A 19,584-nucleotide genomic window follows, 5' to 3' on the forward strand; every position below is an offset into this window, starting at 1 on the left:
CTGTGTGTGTGTGTGTGTGTGTGTGTGCGTGCTTGTGCGTGCGTTTGTGTGTGTAGTTGGATAAAATTCATTTTCCATGTGGTGCCATCTGAATCATGTTTAAGCATTTGGTGATCCGGTTATTTTGCAGCTGCTGAGTCAAACGGTGTCGGGATGTGAACTGTCAGACCTGCTTCAACAAAAGTGCCCTCCAGAAGAATGAGCTCACAAAACGTAACTCAAAACTCAACTCATTTAAACAAACTGTTAGTGGAAATTGGATTTCGCTCCTCAGATCTCATTGCTGCGTGTAAAAATAACGACAAAATCCATTAAGTTTATTACATTAAACAGTGGTAATCCACTCGTCCTGTTGGCACAAGGTGACAGGACTGCTCAGACCAGTTCTGCTCCAGAGGCTCCTGTTGGACACAAAACACCCAGTAGCTGAAATAATGCAGTTCATTTCACCAGGTTGTACAGTCAAGCTTCACAGGTGCTGTGCAGCTGTGGAAAATAATCAAATACACTTACTCAAGTACTCTACTGAAGTATGATTTTCAGGTGCTTGTACTGTACTCAAGGGTCCCTGAGATGAATATTTTATTCTCCACTCCATTCATTTCCTGCCTGTAGTTGCTTTTCAGATTCATATCTCAAGGAAATTCAATCGAATGCAACTGGACTTAGTTATTTGTCTTTGAAGACGTTTCACCTCTCATCCAAGAGGATGAGTATTAAGTTAAAACTCTGACGACCCATCAGGGGACCAAGACGTTGACCAGCTGCAGCCTAAAGTGATCAGTGTATGATTGGATGACCTGCTCAATAGGACAACATATTCTCTTCCTTTCCCTCAAAGTCTCAAAGTTTCTGTTGATCCTCACATCCTCCATCACAGAAACTAAAACCATGTCCAGAACTTATACAAGATAACATGTGAGTGTGATTGTGTCAGCTGAGGCCTGAGGTTCCCTCCTGCTGATGTTGCAGGCTGAGCCTTGTTAAAGTGTTGCACGTCGTTTGGGAGGAAACACATCGTACACACACCTCATCTTTGTGTTGGGCAGTCAAAGCGTCTTCCCTGTGTAGGAGGGGAGTGTTTGAGGATATTCATGTTGGTGCTCGTGGTTGTTCGTGTCTCTGTATCACGCCTGCCTTTGATTCGGTGTTTTGCCCTGTCGTTCCTTCATTCGTTCGTCTGGGTGCCTGCCAATAACTGCGGGGCGTAAACACCAAGTTTAAGGGATGTCTAAAGAGCAGAGCTGGCAGGACTCAAATACTCGCAGGGAGTAAAGCTTCTGTTCTTCAAGCTGCTTTGATTCATAGATGCACATGTTCCATCTTTAGCTTACAGCGAAAATCTCAGCTCAATCAGAGCACGAGTAAACACTGCTGGTTGACTGTTCGACTCGGGGCTCTTTGGGCCCAGACGGTGTTTAACATGTATATCACATGTGTGAGCTGAACAGGACTGCTTCCGCTGGCTGTCAGCTTAGCTTTCACACACACCTCTTCACTAAAGAGACTAAAAAAGCAGTACTTAGATAGAGTCTGAGTGTTTGTCCTTTGGTGTTGAAGTTAGTTCTTCAGATTTTCAATACATCAGGTTCCAGCTGATTTATGGGTGAACACACAACACTTCTGATAGATGTGACTCGACCAAACTGACAGACACAACTTGAATTTGGTTAAATGCTTTAAAAAAATATTTGAATTAGATGAATTATATTTTTATACATTGACATCTGCTGCAAATGAACTGTTGAAGTTTGTTTCTAGAACTTGCCGTTTGTTGTACAGCTGCACAGAACGCGACAGAAACGATTACAACTTAGGAGGTTAATTTTAAAAGAGCATTAGCTGTAACTCTTGTTAGAAAAGTTCGCTCATGTAGGTGGATACTGTTTGTGTTGTGTTTGTTTCTCTCTTCACAGATCTCAATGAAAATACATTCAAACTCTGAAAAAGAGGGAAACTGTCTGCAGGTAAAGTCGGTTCTGTGTAACTGAGTGTAAAAGGTCTGCCGTGCAGCCCTGCTGATGGCACTGAAGACAGAAAAATGAAACCTGTAATCATCAGATGAGACCTTGGAATAAGAAAGGTCACATTCATCCTCCAATCCATCCTGAATTGCTCCCTCGCTTCTTTTATACTTTATACTTGATCTTTAACTGACCGTCTAACCATCGTTAGAGTCAAACAACGGTCCCAGAAAGACTGAAAGGCCACAGCAATACTCATTCCACATTTGTCTCTGAAGCAAGCCTGAGCCAAGTTTTATCCCCTGTGTTGTCAAGCCGTCTCATCTCTATTAGAACGTGTGCTGAGAGGTGGCTGATGCACTTCACAGATTTACTATTGTAGACTTTGTAAATATTGTAATTTAATTTGAAATCTCTTTCTGTACAGTCACTTGCTGACGCTCATGCTGATGTCGTGTCTGGCACAGTGACAGGACGAAGTGTATGGACAGCTGCTCAATCTGCAACAAGCAGTTTGTGCCAGAAGAAAGGCTAAATAAACAGAAGAGTGTGCATTGCATTCAGAGCATCCCCACATCACCGCAGTGTGATGCTGCTTCAGGGGGCAGCACACACAAGCCATCTGGACTGCGTGTCCCTGCATCGACATTGCTAAGGGGATTGGACCCCAGCATCCCCCAGTCATGGGGGGCAAATTCAAGATTCAAGATTCAAGATTCAAGAGTCTTTATTGTCATTATGCAAGCATAACGAAATTTTGTGCAGATTCTCAGCTTAAAAACACACTTATAAATAGTCAGAGAAAATTAAAATTGCACACTTAAGAAAAAAATATAAAAATATAAAATACAAAATACAAAATGAGGTAGATAAAAAAAGTGCACTTAGTGCCAGACTATGTGTATGCTGTGTGTGTGTATGCAGATAGACGGAGGGTGTGTGTGTGAAGTCCTGTAGGGGGGTGGGACGTGAGTGTTTCACTGTAGGGGGGTTATTGCTTTAACAGCTCTGGGGAAGAAGCTGTCCCTGAGTCTGTTGGTGCTGGTCTTAATGTTCCTGTGCTGCCTTCCTGATGGAAGCGGTACAAACAGTTTGTTGCCCGGGTGGGTGGGGTCTGTGGCAATGCGTCTGGCCTTCTTCTGGACTCGGGCAGTGTAAACTGAGTCCAGATCTGGTAGACTGCAGCCCACAATCCCCTGTGCTGTCCTCACCACCAGGTGAGGTGGTGTCCTTCCTGTCCTGTGCTGTGCAACTGCCATACCACACAGTGACACTGAGACACGGGATGCTTTCGATTGTGGCTCTGTAAAAGTTCATGAGCAGCTGAGTAGACATTCCAGTCCGTTTCAGCTTCCTGAGAAAGAAGAGCTGTTGTTGGGCCTTTTTCACCAGGTGTGAGGTGTTCACTGACCAGGAGAGGTCAGAGGAGATGTGGATGCCCAGGAACTTGATGCTGTCCACCCGCTCAACCGCCTTCCCAAGTATACAGACGGGAGTGTGATCAGTCTTCCTGGACTTCCTGTAGTCCACTATGACCTCCTTGGTCTTGCTGATGTTCAGGACGAGGTTGTTCCTGGAACACCACTGTGTCAGGTTCTGGACCTCGTCTCTGTAGTGGGTCTCATCATTGTGAGACCCACTACAGTGGTGTCGTCCGCGAATTTAACAACCATGTTTGTGGGGTGGATAGCAGAGCAGTCGTGTGTGTACAGTGTGAATAAGGCAGGGCTGAGTACACAACCCTGCGGCGTGCCAGTGTTGAGGATCAGTGGGGCTGATGTAGACTCCCTGTCCTCACCACCTGGGGCCTGTTGGTGAGGAAGTCCCTGATCCAGGAGCAGAGTGAGTCTGACAAACCCAGGTTGTGGAGCTTCAGGGGCAGCATATCCGGGGGGACAGTGTTAAAAGCCGAGCTGAAGTCCACAAATAGCATCCTAACATAGGTGTTAGGATGCTGCAGGTGAGTCAGGGCCGTGTGAAGTGCTAACGAGACGGCATCCTCCATAGAACGGTTCTCCCTGTAGGCGAACTGCAGACTGTCCAGGCCAACGGGGACGGTGTCCTTGATGTATCTCAGGAGGATCCTCTCATTAAAATCTCATTAAAGATCTGAGCTCCGTCCCTCAGCTTGTGATCACAGGGGACATCAGAGTGTCATTTAGGGGTAACTGCAGGATCTGACTCTCAAATGGAATAAAGTTGCGAAATATTTTTGGATTGTGGCTGCACACCTTTTCAAAGGGATGTTAACGTTTATTTTCCTTTTGGGGCAGCCGTGGCCTAGAGGTCGGAGAAGCGGCTTGTGATCGGAGGGTCACGGGTTCGATTCCCCCACCAGACGGGCAAGAAAAATTTGGGTGTGGTGGAGTGATTATTGCGATAAAATGCCCCCCCCCCTTCATTAGCCGGCTGATGTGCCCTTGAGCAAGGCACTTAACCCCCCAATATGCTCCCCGGGCGCTTGATGCTGCCCACTGCTCCTGTGTGTGTTTCACTGCATGTAATTTGCCGGGTGTTGCATGTGTGTGTTCAGCTAAGGATGGGTCAAATGCAGAAGACGAATTCAGTGTGTGTGTATGTAAAAATATATATACTGTCAATAAAAGTTGATTCTTCTTCTTCTTTATTTTTGTTCCACAAACCCAAATATCTTCAACAGCTGTTCAGAACTGGTGTCGCACAGAAACCTGCATTTAGCCATTATCAGAATCAGAATCAGAATCAGAATCAGAAAAGACTTTATTGCCATGTAAGTGAAGAGGTTTCACATTACTAGGAATTTGTCTTGGTGATTGGTGCATGCATAGAACATAACAGTAACATATAATTGAAGAATAAAATAAAATAAAAAATAAAGATAAAAATAAAATAGAGTAAGGTAACACAAAATAAAATAAGTGAAATAAATATTTTTCTGGAGGTAGTTCAAAAGTAAGGTAGTGCAGGGTGGAGTATAGTGCAAGTGGGTGAGGTAGACAGTGCAAATGAACAGCAGGTGAACAGTGAATGAGCACACATTGCCTTTAAATATTAGACAGCAGTCTAAGCAGTGGCGGTCCTAGCCTGAATGGTGCCCTGGGCAAACATGCCCCCCCCGCACTGGCTCACACCCCCACCAACCCAAAGAGAACATCGGGTGAAAAGTACATATATAAATATATATATGTAAAGCTGAATTGAACTGAATTGAAAGAAAACACACATTTCATATCACAAGCATCGAAAAGCACAACAAAGAAATAAGGATAATTGGATATAAATAACAATAAAAATAAAAGTCAAAATACACAAATCCTTCACACACACAGAACTAAAACCTGACCCTTCTGACCCTTTATCAAAGAGGAAAGTTTTTAGTCTACTCTTAAATGTAGAGAGGGTGTCCGCCTCCCGGACCGAAACTGGAAGATGGTTCCACATTACAGGAGCTTGATAACTAAAGGCTCTGGTTCTCGGTCTACTTTTGAAGACTCAAGGAACCACAAGTAACCCTGCATCCTGGGAATGTATATAATATAATCCTGCCTCTGGGTTAAAGACACTCATTTAAGACAAGAACATGTGAATGCCACCCTGTTGGTCCACTGTGCCGTCCTTCTGAAAGTCTTGTTCTGATGAGTAGTTCCTCGTAAATCAGGGTGTGTTATTAACCTCCCTCGACCTGCCACAAGGTTGGTGACGCAAGTTGTCGGATCAAAGGTGTATAGAAGAATCCTCTGTTCTGAAATGACCTCCTCCATCCGGAGGGATTAAAGGTGTCTTACTTCGCTTACAGGTCAACAACAGCTGTTATTAGAGAACTGTCCACTTATCCAATCTGCTTTAGGACTTTGCTGTCCTCTCATGCCCACTAACTCCACATATATCCATCAGGACCACAGCGTCATACACAATATTAAATGAACCTGCAAAGTTCTGCTGTAACAAACTTTAACTGACTTTAAGTGTCTGAATGTAGGATTATTCCACTGCACCCAAAACTATGAAAAATTAAAAATGCTTTGAACCTAAAGTTGTAAACTGATACAACTGCTGTTCAGTGTTGTTTTATTGCTCCTGCAGGGCTCAATCGAGGCTCAAAATATATATTTAAGTCGGAGTCAAAGGTCTCACTGCTAATCCCCATTTTACCGGAGTGGAGAGAAATCCGCTTTCAAATGAGATTAATCGGTCATTTTGTGTCTTGACCTAATAAGCTGATAGTTTTAGTTACAGTTCAGAACAAGTTTACTCGTGCTTGCTCGCACAAGTATAAAAGCTAAAGTCATGTGTGCTCCATCAGTCGCCCCAGGAGGCTGCAAGTGTCCAGAGAGGCTGACTGCCGGTGACAGGCCTGCGACATCAGAATGGCAGAGGAGTGGGGAAAGCAGGTGTTTGCTGCCAGGCGACACCATGAAGACACAACAAGAGGATCTGCTTTCACTTACACTAACAGCAATCACACCAGAGGTACAGTAGTATCATTTTTTAAAATAATATAATAGGCATGTGTAACTTCAGTGACATCGAACTGGACAGTTTGTCTGTACATTTACGTCAGCATGTAACTCATTTTTTTGATTTGAGAGTTGTGTTGTATGGTTTTTCTCTTTAACTCACATGAACAGACTGACCGGTGAAAACAAATGTACACAAACGCAGACATTTGTTTGCGTTTTCTTCAGACAAGACAAGCTGTGGTTTGCAGACAACAATACATACAGCATACTGAACATTAAAAATGTAAATATGCAGGTATTGCTTCCAAGAGCTTACAGATAAGAAAACTTTGTGATTATTTTGTTCTGTTTCCCCAGATCCCTTTGAGGGTCCCAATTACCACATTGCCCCTAGATGGGTTTACAACCTTTCAACAGTTTGGATGTTTTTTGTGGTCATCGCTTCAGTCTTCACCAACGGCCTTGTCTTGGTGGCAACAGCAAAATTCAAGAAACTTCGTCACCCTCTGAACTGGATCTTAGTTAATCTTGCTATCGCTGACCTTGGAGAGACAGTTTTTGCCAGCACAATCAGTGTATGCAACCAGTTTTTCGGTTACTTCATTCTGGGTCATCCGATGTGCGTCTTTGAGGGTTATGTTGTCTCGGTTTGTGGTGAGTAGGCACATTTTGTTTTTCTCAGTGCTACATGTGTCAGACTGTGAGTTAAATATTCTGCTTCCTCACGCAGGCATTACTGCTCTCTGGTCCCTGACTATCATCTCCTGGGAGAGATGGATTGTTGTGTGCAAACCTTTTGGAAACGTCAAGTTTGATGCCAAATGGGCCACAGGTGGAATCGTATTCTCCTGGGTTTGGTCAGCAGTGTGGTGTGCTCCCCCCATCTTTGGATGGAGCAGGTACATCATAGTGTATGCCTTAGGAAGGGTTGAATTTGTCGGTGGAAACGTAAACTGAACGTCCTCTTGCATCAGGTACTGGCCTCATGGACTGAAGACTTCTTGTGGACCTGATGTTTTCAGTGGAAGCGAAGACCCTGGAGTCCAGTCCTACATGATTGTTCTTATGATCACGTGTTGTTTAATTCCTCTGGCCATCATCATCTTGTGCTACCTCGCAGTCTGGTTGGCAATCCGTGCTGTAAGTTATCCCATCTGCAGTTTTAAGCTGTATATTAGGTAGGTTACAGGGTCTCACACCACAGTGATTTGTCCACCATAGGTTGCCATGCAGCAGAAGGAATCCGAGTCAACCCAGAAGGCTGAGAGAGAAGTATCCAGGATGGTTGTAGTCATGATTGTGGCATATTGTGTCTGTTGGGGACCTTACACCTTTTTTGCCTGCTTTGCGGCGGCAAACCCTGGATATGCCTTCCATCCTCTGGCTGCTGCCATGCCTGCATATTTTGCCAAGAGCGCCACCATCTACAACCCCATCATCTACGTCTTTATGAACCGACAGGTGGGTACAACAGCCACAATGTGTTTCGTCGACATGTTTATTTTCATTTTTGTTCACTGATTGTTTTTATTTTGTCACCATCAGTTCCGTGTGTGCATCATGAAGCTCTTTGGCAAAGAAGTGGACGATGGCTCTGAAGTGTCCACATCGAAGACAGAAGTCTCCTCTGTGGCTCCTGCATAAGCATCCATGTTCTCGCTTTTGTAAAAGAACCATTATCATTTGTACATTCATTATTTATTGTTTTTGTTTTTTTAGTAAACATAGGTTTCTGGCAAATGGAAAAACAACAAAAAAAACAGTAAAGGATGCAATTATATCACTGTTTGTTTCTCAGATGTACATTAAAAAAACAAGCATATAAAAACATTTACTTGATGTGATTTTTGAACTCCCATTTCGGAGAGAGAAACTTGAATATAGATATACAAAATACAAGAACTTAACACGATTTGGGCATAATTTCAAATCGAATGCAGTGGCTCTCTTTTTCTTTTGATATTTATCCAACATTGAGCTGATGAACGTCTACCGGTTCAAGACAGTAGATTTTCGACAGTCATTGAATTAGCGTGATCTCCAGGGAGATCACCCCAGGCCTGATGTGTTAACACACATCAATGTGTTATTATCACTTTAACGCCGACAATTATTTTATTGCGTAGTCATTTTTATTGTATTAATTACCTTTAAAGTCCGTTGCTCACGAGTTATCTAACTGTTGCTCACTTGCTCACTAAAAAAAACTGCGTTAATGTTAATAACAGAGTAACCTTTTCAGGTTACTCAGGATGGACGTGCCAAGTGTGAAACGATGGCTCAGTAGAGCTCAGGTTGCAAACTCCTGCAGTGATGGTAACTTAACCAACAAATCACAGTCACTTAGCATTAAACATACAACAATTCTAAGAAGGTCTATCAGCAACCTGACATTAAGTTACTATGCTGAATTTGTTTTCAAAATCACGGTACTAAACCTGGGACACGTTGCATCCCTGACCGAGTTTTAACACACTGTTCAGGGAACTGTCCCGATAAGCCCAAAGTACAGAGTACAGCCCGAACACAACCCCCCCAAGTGCAATTCTAATGGTTCACTGATTAACTCGTTACTCCTTACACAACAGCAAGTCCCAACACTCACAAAGCACTGATTTGTTGTCGTGTTTTGCACTGCGGGGTCACCATAGTAACAGTCAGCATGAAAGCTTAGTTAGCATGAGCTGTATCTAATGTCTTCTTTTAACTCTCTGCCCTTGTGGGTGTTTTAAGGGTGTTTTGTGATCGTGTGGATTGCGTTCCCATCACCTTTGCTCTCTCCCTTTCTTGAGGATGAGTTTTCACTGACATGAAAGCCAAGTGAGCTGAATGTTAGCGATAAGGCTCTCCCTTTCACATTCTGTCTGGGAAGACACTGCCAGGGAATGATGTGCATGCTGCCGCCCCCCGCTCAGCGTCCTTAATCCACCCCAATCTAATTTAGATTAGCCGTGAACATTCCCTCAGAATTCTCTGAGCTGTTGATATAACAAACGCCACAGCCAGGCGTGTTTGCAGGATGATCCCTGCTGGAGGTTTGGGTTGTGTCTGTGTCTGTCTGTCCCTAAAGGCCAGGAACCCCTGACTGCCTGAAGGGGCTGATTCTTTAACTCCGATCTTTTATTAGAACTTTTATCTCTGAAGTTTTGTGTGTGTGTGTTGTCCATCAGGGCAGCTCGACCTCGATGATCTCTTCAACAAATCACTCATAACTCTGTGTACTCCTCTTCATCTCTCTGTGACCACAAACAACTTCAATCTCCTCCTCGTCTCCTCCCACGTCGAGCTTGATCTCCACCTCCCTGTTCTCCGTCACCTTGACTTGAATGTGCAGATCAGACCTTGTTGTGAAAACACAATCAGCCGCCTTTCCAGTACATTCCCACACATTTGGCGATCAGCTACAAGGCGCCGAGCCCTGCAACCTTGACAGCCTTGGGTTTTTTATTTTACAAGAACACTTGGACTTGACGTGAACACCAAAGAGTGATATTTTTCAGTTATATCATGTAAAGTAGTTGATTTTTGAATCAATATTGTGAGAAGAAGCCTTTTCCAGATTGTCTGTGGCTGACGTCATCTTTCTTGTTTACCGACACGTACGGTCTGTTCGTATTCATTCTCCTTCATTTTCCAACTGCCTGCACTTCTATTGTTTCTCTGTCATATTGCTGCTTGCTTTTTTCTTGTTTCTGCTATCCACCACCTCATCTCCCTCCCTGTCTTTTCATTTCCTCTCCCCACCTCACTTCTCTGCCTCCCTCACATGCAGCTGATTTGAAAGCTGTATTGTCAAAATGGTGACACGTTATTGAGGTTGAAGAAAAGATATCTGATCTCATGAATGATGACTGTACATCTTAGAAATTGCAGATCATTGTGGTTTCCCTGTCAGGATTGATGTCAATGGACTTTTCTCATTTCTTTTTCTTCCTTGTGCGCTCCACCCCACTTCTCTCATAACCTCTGTTCTCCCATCTCATTTCCTCTTCTTCTCTTTTCTCTCTCTTACTCATCTTTTCTCCCATTCACGTTTCCCCTGTTAAAACCACTTCAGAAACTCTTCTCTCTTCGTCCTCCGGAGCAGAACCAGATTAATCTGAAATGTTGTGGTGTGTGTGTATTTACAGCTGATGATCATCAGATTAAAACTGTCTTTCCTCAAATGAGATTTAAAACTTATCTTCTGGATGTAATTTCCCCTGAGAGTATAATATAATATGATAAAATGTCATTTGTAATGGAAGAATTATAACAGCTCTTTTACCTGAACACTGAACTTCCTGTCCTACTGCTGCTTTGCCTGGTCGGTCTAACAGACACACATAACAAATACATTTTGACGGAGCGGATCGGACGGGAGTCCCAGACCAGGCAGCTGAGATGGACCAGGAGCTTCTGACCCCTCCCTACCTGGTCAACAGACCCTGTTCTGATCAGTCAGGTATGTCTGAATTTATTTATTTTTATTTTTTTTCTCATTTTAATGTGGCAATAAACCTGGATCCCAAAGTTAGATATCGGAGCAGAGAGTCACAGATTTGTGTCGCTGGTGGTCTGAGCAGTAGGGACGGGATAGTACACCAACATGTGCATCTGTACAGGAAATGGACATGGGTGTTTAAACCAGAGGAGGCGGAGCTAAATCTGAGTCATAAAATTAGGCTTGAAATTGAGCCTGAACTGGGTCGGTCAGAAGGTGCAATGTTTACCACTGATTTACCACTTTTACCATTACCACTTTTATTTTAGGCCTTTAGAGCACTGTTGTCAAGTCCCTCCAAAGGGTCACCAGATAAATCAGATGGGTCTTCACTGTGTTTGTAGTTTAGATGGGACAATGGGTACAAGAAGAGCAAAATGGAGCAGCACAAGACAAAACAGATTTAGGAAAAGCAGTGTTCGTATATACAGTATATGGACGAAAACAAGCACAGCGTGTTCCCTGACAACTGCTGCTTCATCAAACAGATATGTCCTCCATGTGCAGGTGATAAGTGGGATTCAGTGTCCCAGACTTTGATTACATGTTGTTATGGAGAGGAAGGCAGCAGAGGGGGAAAGGAAGATATGCTGTGGAGGCAGCTGGTAAGAAACCAGAGAAAGTCACTTCCCAGTGTTCAAAACGTCCTCCAGACTGGAGACTGTGCCTCAGGCAGGTGGTTATGAAACACCTATTGGCTGTGACATGGGCCTGAACTGAGAGTAACAGTAACCAGCAGTGTTGGTTGCTATGGATGTCTGCATGACACTTCGGTAGGAAGTGGAACACACACATGTAATTACAGTTGGACCTACTTGTGCTCCACTGATTGATCTTATGATCAGTCTGAACACTGAGGAGCGAGTGAGAGCCACAAATCTTCTAAAAATACGAGTCATCAAAGCATTTGTGTTACTTTGCAATACCAGCTGCAATACAAACGCTCCTTAACTCTGTTGGAAATTAAGTGCCCAACCTATTCTTCTTCTGTCATGTTGGATCGTAGTTACCGGCAGCCTAGACGGAGGCAAAGCACGTGACGAAGTGGAAATGAAAGTGCATGAAATGATAACTGGATTTTATGTGGGTACAAGACGCTTTAAATGAAATGCTCCAAGCACAGCATTTCTCAAATCTGTCCGTCCACTGTTTCTGGACAGTTTCATTTTGGGGGAACGGTTGGACGCCGAGGAAACGCTGGTGCATGTTAATACAACTTAATCAGGTAAGTCCATCTCACACTGTGGTTTGAAAGTGAAAGTGATAGTGACATATTTTGTCATTGGAGGGAACTCACTCCAACAAAATTTGTTCTCTGCATTTAACCCACCCAAGTGACGTGCACACACACACAGCAAACCCGGGGCAGTGGGCGACCGCGTGCAGCGCCCGGGGAGCAGTGGGGGTTAGGTACCTTGCTCAAGGGTACCTCAGCCATGGACACCGGTACGGGGAATCGAACCAGCGATCCACCGGTTACGGGTCCAACACCCTAACCGCTGATCCACGACTGCTTGATGTCTGATTTGATCCTGTGGATGCTGCACAGCAGGTCATCTGTTCTGACGGCGCCTTTATTTCAGTCTCTTTCAGTTCAAAGTCCATTTTGTCGCCCCTTTTAGAGTTTGCACCTGCTGATCTCTGAGCTTGTGTATTCAGATTTGTGACAGGATGACAGAATTATTTTTCTTCCATCCTGGGAGGACACAGTTATCTTAGGATAACCACAAGAGGTCACATGTCAGAAAAATGTAAACGCCAGCTGTTTTCTGCATTGGAGCAAAAGCCAGACGCTCATCTCTTTGTTTTTGTTTTTTTAACCTTCATTCCCTCCTGATATTTCTGCCTTCTATGATTCTCTTTCAGTTTTCACTCTGTCACTGAACATCTGTCTTTTCTTTTGCAGAGTACTTATATCAGGGTATTAGTATAATTGCCGCATTTTTCTAATGGCTGAGTGACGACGGCATTTGTGTCCCAGGCAGATCGAGACATGATGGCACAGGCGCGAACAGCTGGGCTAACACTGCAGCATTTCAATGGTAACAGGTGCAACATGGCGGCTGTGGCTTCACACCAGCAAGACATTGGATCCTGATGACTGTGACTGTGTGAGACAATGAGGGTGTGTTGGCATGCAGTGCGTATGTGGCTGAGACAGAACAAGTCTACATGTTGTCATCATAGAAACACAAGCCAGCATTTGTTCATATCACACTGACTTCATGAAAAGTTGTTTAAATGGACAATAAATAGATAGACTTCAACTTTGACCAATAGCAAGCAGGTCTTTACAGAGTTGACCTTCCATAAGTGGTAGAAAGGATAACAAGCAACAAATTGATGCCGGAAGTTCACAGAGCAAAAAAGTCTTTCATAATAGGATTAAAGTAAAGCTGAACCAACAATGAAATATAGACTGTAGGCCTACTGAACAAGTACAGGAGACAAAACATCTGGTTATGACCTTCAATTTATTTATATAGCACCAAATCCAAAAGTCATCTTGTGACACTTTTCCAATAGAGCAGGTCTAAACCAAACCAAACCAAACTAATTTAGTCTTTAGCACAGAGAGGACGCTGGGTACATTTCCCCATGAGCAAACACTTGGCGACAGTGGAGAGGAATAAATGTATATAAATTCACCTTTGAAAAACACGTCATATGAAATGTTAAAAATTTGGTTTACACCTGAAAATGATATGTTTTTTCATGTGACATTTTTGTAGGAGACCACTGATCATGTCATCATCATGTAGGTTGTGATCAGATTTACGGATCACATTGTACATGTCCAAGACTACTTTTTGTTTTCTGAAACTAAAACAAAAGTGTAGAATTAAAAAAGAATAGAGATGGTAGACCAGACAGTTTACCAGGAATTAGACATGACATATGACTTTCATCCGGCTGCATACATGTGGAATGTGTGGCAACATGTCTATGAGCTTTGAGTCTGATATCTTGTATTATATCCACAGAATTATCTGGTCACACATGTAACGTGTTTAAGAGGTGAGGTCTGTCTGAATGGGTGTGATGTAGGGCACAGAGTCATCCCAGCACAGCGGCAGTGTTCAGATGCTGATGGACCCCAGTCAGCACTGCCCGGCCCTGTGTATCATCTGGGAACATGTCTATCTGAATGGTGAATATGGAGGACTTCTTACAGTTACAGCAGCAGCTTTAACACCTTCACATCCTGTAGTGTTGTTTCATCTTTTAGGTTCTTTTCATCTCTTTTCAATCTGCTCTGTGTTGCGTCGCTTAGTATTAAAGTCAGGATGACGACGACCGCAGTCCACAGAGCATCAGTGCTCCACTGTTTCCCACACAGGAGCTCCAGAGTGGATTTCGAGGAAGCTGCGGACTGAGTGTCTCTTAGCACAGGTAATGTATGCTGTAATCAGGTGGCCTGGTTGTTCAGTTCACTCCCACAGATACCTGAATGACAGAAACATGTTTCTCTTCTGGTTAAAGCAAATGATAGCTCGGGGCTATGGTTAGAAAAGCATCTTTAGGGTCAAGTAAAAGCAACTGTGACGGCTGGTGGGACATGGTACATGATACCGAGTAACCCAACCAAATGGTGAAAATAATGAGCTTCCCATCAGTGAATACAAGAAACAAGTTGCTTGGCCTGCGTGCACGGTCTGCTGCTGTGTACAGCTACAGACTTAGCATCAATGCTGACACGAACCAGACAATCTCACAAATGAACTAATTAAAAAGGCAGTGATCAGACAAAAAGGTTTCCCTGGGCTGCTTCATGTCATGTTAATTATCACCTGGACAGAAACTGTTGTGACCAGAGAAATCAGATGACAAAGACGCAGGTGGGGAGTGGGGAGCTCTCTTTATTCACAGCGACCCGTCACAGAGTCTTCCAACGTTTCAAAATATGACATCCCTTTTTACACCACAACACACTGTATGAGTGTGTGCGTGTGTGTGTTGCTTGGGCTTCAGTTTTATCAGACTCCTTGACTCCCAAACCTAGAGACAGGGAGTTTATCTAGAACATCTCCAGTAAGTCGTCACACTGGTTCATCGCCACTTCTAGGCGACAGTTCATCATCAAAGGTATAACAAACGTATCTCTAAGTATGTGTATATGGCGTACTTTAGCTCTTTCCCACAAGTGACGCCAATCCAACATCAGTCCAGGTCATGGCGACCTGTAGCCATTGTTTTCTCATGTTTCCAGGTATCTCCTATCTATTCGATTCTCAGAACAGCCTTGGCTCTCATTCTGCGTTTAACAATTCAACCATTATATTTTAAAGTTGTCTTCTGTTCTGTGTGTGAGTTTCCTCTCTCGACCCAGAAGTCAGGATGTAACTTGTGATTCACAAACAGGAAGTATGAGGAGGCTGGTGCTGCTCTCTGTAACGTCAGCATCAGCATGTGAATGAGAATAGGTGGATTGCAGTCAGAGGCATTTGGGAGAGAACTGGACTGTTCTGCAATCAATGGACTCTAATTACACCTGGAAAGCTTTGTCACCCACTGAATTGTTTAGTTCTGTTACGTGTGTACATTAATATTCATGTTTGAGACTGTCTGCTACATCTGAGTTTCTATATATAACGACTGGCCACCTGTCCATTTCATTCTCCGTACTGACGGAGGGCAGCCTATGAAGTGCAGCACAGTGTACCTGATCCGGCACAGCCATGCTGGCATTCAGACTCAAAATGTTCCAAAATGTTGAGAAGAGATTCACATGCCTAAAAGTTTCATCTTCCATTTGCATTCATGTTGGACTGAGCCAGTCAGTACAGGGTTTCCCCTCCAGGTTCCAGTCCACAATGTGACAAGGACACAGTTTGTCTGAAGTTCGCGGAGGGTTTGCCTGTGCAGCACTCATCCATGCTTCATTCATTGGTATTCATGTTGGTTCGAGCTAATCAACATGGGTCCCTTTTAATCCTCTGCTGCTCCCTCCCTTCAGTTGTTTTCTTCCCCTCCTTTCCTTAAGACTTTCTCTCTCTTCTCTCTGAATGTTAGCTCAGGGTTCAGCTGAAACGACACCTGCAGTCCGCCCTGATCATTACACTGCGTGTGTGTGTGCGTGTGTGTGTGCATGTGTGTGTGTGAGAGAGAGAGAGAGAGAGAGAGAGAGAGAGAGAAACAGACAATTAGATTAGAGCTGGCAGTGTGGGAGGAGCTTCATAATGGTGGTGTGTACTAATGTGTGTGAGAAATGGGAGCACATTCTTCAGCCTCAACACACACACACACACACACAGAGAGAGACAGTGTGTCATAAGTGAGGCTTTAAATGAGTTTTAAAGAAGCTTTAAATTCCTCTGTGGATGTGCAGGACTTTGACACCTGACACAAGTTTTGTCAACACAACAATCTGTGTCTTAAAGTCACAGCACGTTTGACGTGGCAGAAGAAAACTTCAGTGTAAAGACTGATCACTGAAAAAATCAGTGATTGAGTCAGTGTAAAGTGTCAGAAATGAAGACGACTGAGACTCGACTTGTTAAAGTCTGGACTGTCTGAAAGGCCTGCAGTCGCAGCTTCACTGATCAGAACATAACGAAACAACAGACTTGGACAGACGGCTAATGGTTGTTATTCAGCTTGAAAAATGAAATCATTTTAATGTGTTTACATTAATCTGTGGAGTGTGTGGTGTTCAGCTCGAGGTGTTAACGTTTTGTCAGCACCAAAGCAGTTAAAAAAGACAGCTGCCCCCCCCAGCCCCCCCAGCGTGCACCAGGTCACCCCCTCCCTGGCTCCCCAGCTTCTTTCCCATGCCTTCCCAGCAGCCTCAGAAACCCAACACGGCCCTTCTGGTGAGTCCACAGCGAAGGCAGTGTGCCAGCTGCCGTCCTCTGCTCCAGCCAAATGGAATGTTAAGCTCCACTTGTGGCGAGCTTTGTCCACCGCCATGCAAGGCAAACAAAAGGCGAAGTGGCTTTTCATTGTGTTTGGTATTTCAATACCCCCAAATCCTCCCTCTCACCCCTTTTTCCTCTGCTCCTACAGAAAAACGTGTGCACTGGAAAAGTGTGTGTATGTGTCTTCACATGTGCACAAATGTAGGACAGCAGGTGTTTGTCTACATGCACACGCACACACCTGAGGCCTGAACGTGTGTGAACGGGGTCACCGCTGTGGATTTCACTCACTCCTTCTTTCTGTCTGACACAGAAACTACTGCTTGGCAGCGCTACAATAAAATGCTTTGCAGAGAATCAGCAGTAAGTCTCAGCATCAAGCCTTTAGTGAAGCCATTACTGACTGACATGAATCTGTTTCTTCAAGAAAATAGGTCATGATTATTTTTCCTGTAGAAAGAAGAACAGACAAACAGGAAGATAAAAATCCAAATCTGCTCAGTTCTTCCTGAACTTTTATATTCAGGAACTATTAGCAGCAGCCAACAATTGTCGGATTTTCATGCAAAATCCAGTGCTGACAAATTCATCCTCACCTCCGCTGCTGCTACCTTTTTAAGGAGGCTGTTTGATCTTAACATCCTGGAATAATATACCACACTTGAAAAATCAAAAAAAAAACAAAACAAATAAAGAGACAAATAAAAAGGCCACTTATGGAGACAGATCTGCAAAACGAATCAGCAGAATACATGCTTACATTTGTCTTTTCCTCTTTGGCTCATGGAAGTTCAAAGTGAAGGATACAGGGGCCACATAGCATTATTTATTATCAAAGCTTGTAGTGAAATGTAATTTACAAAATAATGTTGTCTTCAACCAACTTCTGCTAGTGAAGAATCCACATGATAGTGTTTGTTTCACACGGTGAAATACTACAATTAAGTAGAAATCTGAAGTACATGCACTTTACTTTTCACATTCACTTTTCACTCCACAGCAGATGGAAATAATTTACTTAAAATACACAAACCTAATTACACAAACTGTAAATGCACTTTGGCCCCATTGGTTCCAACAATGCTGCAGCTGACTCAGTTGCTGCCCCTTTCAGATTTTCCAGGAGGGGCCTCACTGCATCTTATTTGACTATTAAATGGTGGAATATCTCAAGTACACCATACAGACAAAAGTACTGTGACAGCTGCCCATCACACCAACAGGGACTTTAATGACGTCTCATTGTAAACACACAGACAGCTTTGCAGCTCTAACAGCTTCCACTCTTCTGTGAAGGCTTTCCACAACATGTTGGAGTGTTTCTGTGGGAATTTGTGCCCATTCATGCAGTAGAGCATTTGTGAGGTCACACACTGATGTTGGACCAAAAGGCCTGGCTCACAATCTCCGTTCCAGTTCATCCCAAAGGTGTTGGATGGGGTTGAGGTCAGACGAAGGGTGAAATTTTAATTCTGACATTTAAACACCAAGCCAACTAAACAGCTGTGACCTCATGGACACGTGGCCCCCATTTGCTGCATCTTATCAACACATATCGGTCCGCAGCTGAGCTCTTCTGCTTAAATTCAGGTGTGACCCATTTATTTACACTCACAAAGTTTGAGCTCAGGTGTAGCTGGAAGTCACTTTCACCTGCAAAGTGGATTTTCCCCTGAATGACATGTGACATGTCACTGACAGTGATTCATATTCACCGACTCTTCACCCGTCTCGCTCTCTGCCTCCTTTGTTCCTCCAATGACAGACTGTAATTGATGACTATAAATAGTGGAAAAACTAGACACAGGCCATCCCACGCACATGCAGGTGGAACATTGGTTGCACACTTGTCACTGTCATTCAGCATTGCATCACATGCTGAGGTAGCAATTTCAGAAAGTCCCGGTTTTTGTTCATGCCTACAGGCTGCTTTGGTACATAAAGGGATTCCCCTGCTGTGGACCTTTTCAAATCTGATTGTTTGAAGCACAGTGGCTTAATTAAACTTTTGTCACTCATCACCGGAAAGAGACTCTTCAGAGTGAAAACATCGATAAAAACTCAAATGCAAGTATAGAAGTCAGAGGGCTGGATGTGTTGTTGACTGTTCTGCTGCTGCATTACACACTGTGAAAATAAACCACTGAATCATTTTTAAAGCAGAGCAGCTGCTTACTGCATCATCCTTCATTAAAGTCTTGACACTGGTGGAAAGATCACACACTCGACACAATGCTGGGGTTTTCCCCATGTGTTTGATTCTGTATTCACCCCAGCAGGACCTCCCTCACTTTAAATTTACTACAAATGAAAGACTGCATCTTTGTAGCTTTTCAAATATGTTCCTTATTTTACAGATGAGATCAAACTGAACATTGACATGTTTCAATACAGTTGACAAGCTCTCAGGTTGGGATTTTTTCTTAATTATAGTGTAGCAAATACACGCGTTCGTGCACGCATGCCAACACACCCACAAACGGTGACACACTGTATAAATTGCAGCACCTGCAGTCAGTGAAGTCAGTCTCCTCACAGACTACACAGCAACACACCGCACAGAATGTGGACCTTCAGTGTGCTCTTCGTCCTTCTGATTGGTAAGAATCTCCAGAAGATACCTGACCATCCTGCAGTTGGTCTTAGTATTGATGGTGATCATGTTGATTATTGATTCATTTGCATTTTGTTTCCAGCTGGACACACAGCGCAGGCATATGACAACCTTCTCCAAGGTTTTTTATTTAGTGTTTGTCCAGCCAACCAAGTCGTGTCTCGGATTAAGAGGTAAGTTATGCGTGAAAATGACATTTAGCAATTAATTTTTTACTGTCATACAC

The 19,584-nt window shown here is 43.6% G+C and overlaps 1 protein-coding gene across 1 annotated transcript; it reads left to right on the forward strand.

Annotated features, from left to right (window-relative positions):
- Window positions 1-5,524: 5,524 nt before the first annotated feature.
- LOC124057106 (red-sensitive opsin) lies at window positions 5,525-8,236 on the forward strand. The gene is made up of 6 exons (XM_046385238.1): window positions 5,525-6,413; window positions 6,761-7,057; window positions 7,134-7,302; window positions 7,378-7,543; window positions 7,625-7,864; window positions 7,949-8,236. Exons 1-6 carry the CDS (start codon window positions 6,311-6,313, stop codon window positions 8,045-8,047), a joined length of 1,074 nt encoding a protein of 357 aa, XP_046241194.1. The 5' UTR covers window positions 5,525-6,310; the 3' UTR covers window positions 8,048-8,236.
- Window positions 8,237-19,584: the final 11,348 nt, after the last annotated feature.

This window comes from Scatophagus argus, chromosome 3 (genome assembly GCF_020382885.2).
Source record: "Scatophagus argus isolate fScaArg1 chromosome 3, fScaArg1.pri, whole genome shotgun sequence".
NCBI classification, from domain to species: Eukaryota; Metazoa; Chordata; class Actinopteri; family Scatophagidae; genus Scatophagus; species Scatophagus argus.

Coding starts and splice junctions, on each gene's coding strand:
- LOC124057106 (XM_046385238.1), top strand. CDS start 6,311: ATGGCAGAGGAGTGGGGAAAGCAGGTGTTTGCTGCCAGGCGACACCAT. Junction 6,414..6,760: donor TAACAGCAATCACACCAGAG/GTACAGTAGTAT, acceptor CTGTTTCCCCAG/ATCCCTTTGAGGGTCCCAAT. Junction 7,544..7,624: donor TCTGGTTGGCAATCCGTGCT/GTAAGTTATCCC, acceptor TGTCCACCATAG/GTTGCCATGCAGCAGAAGGA.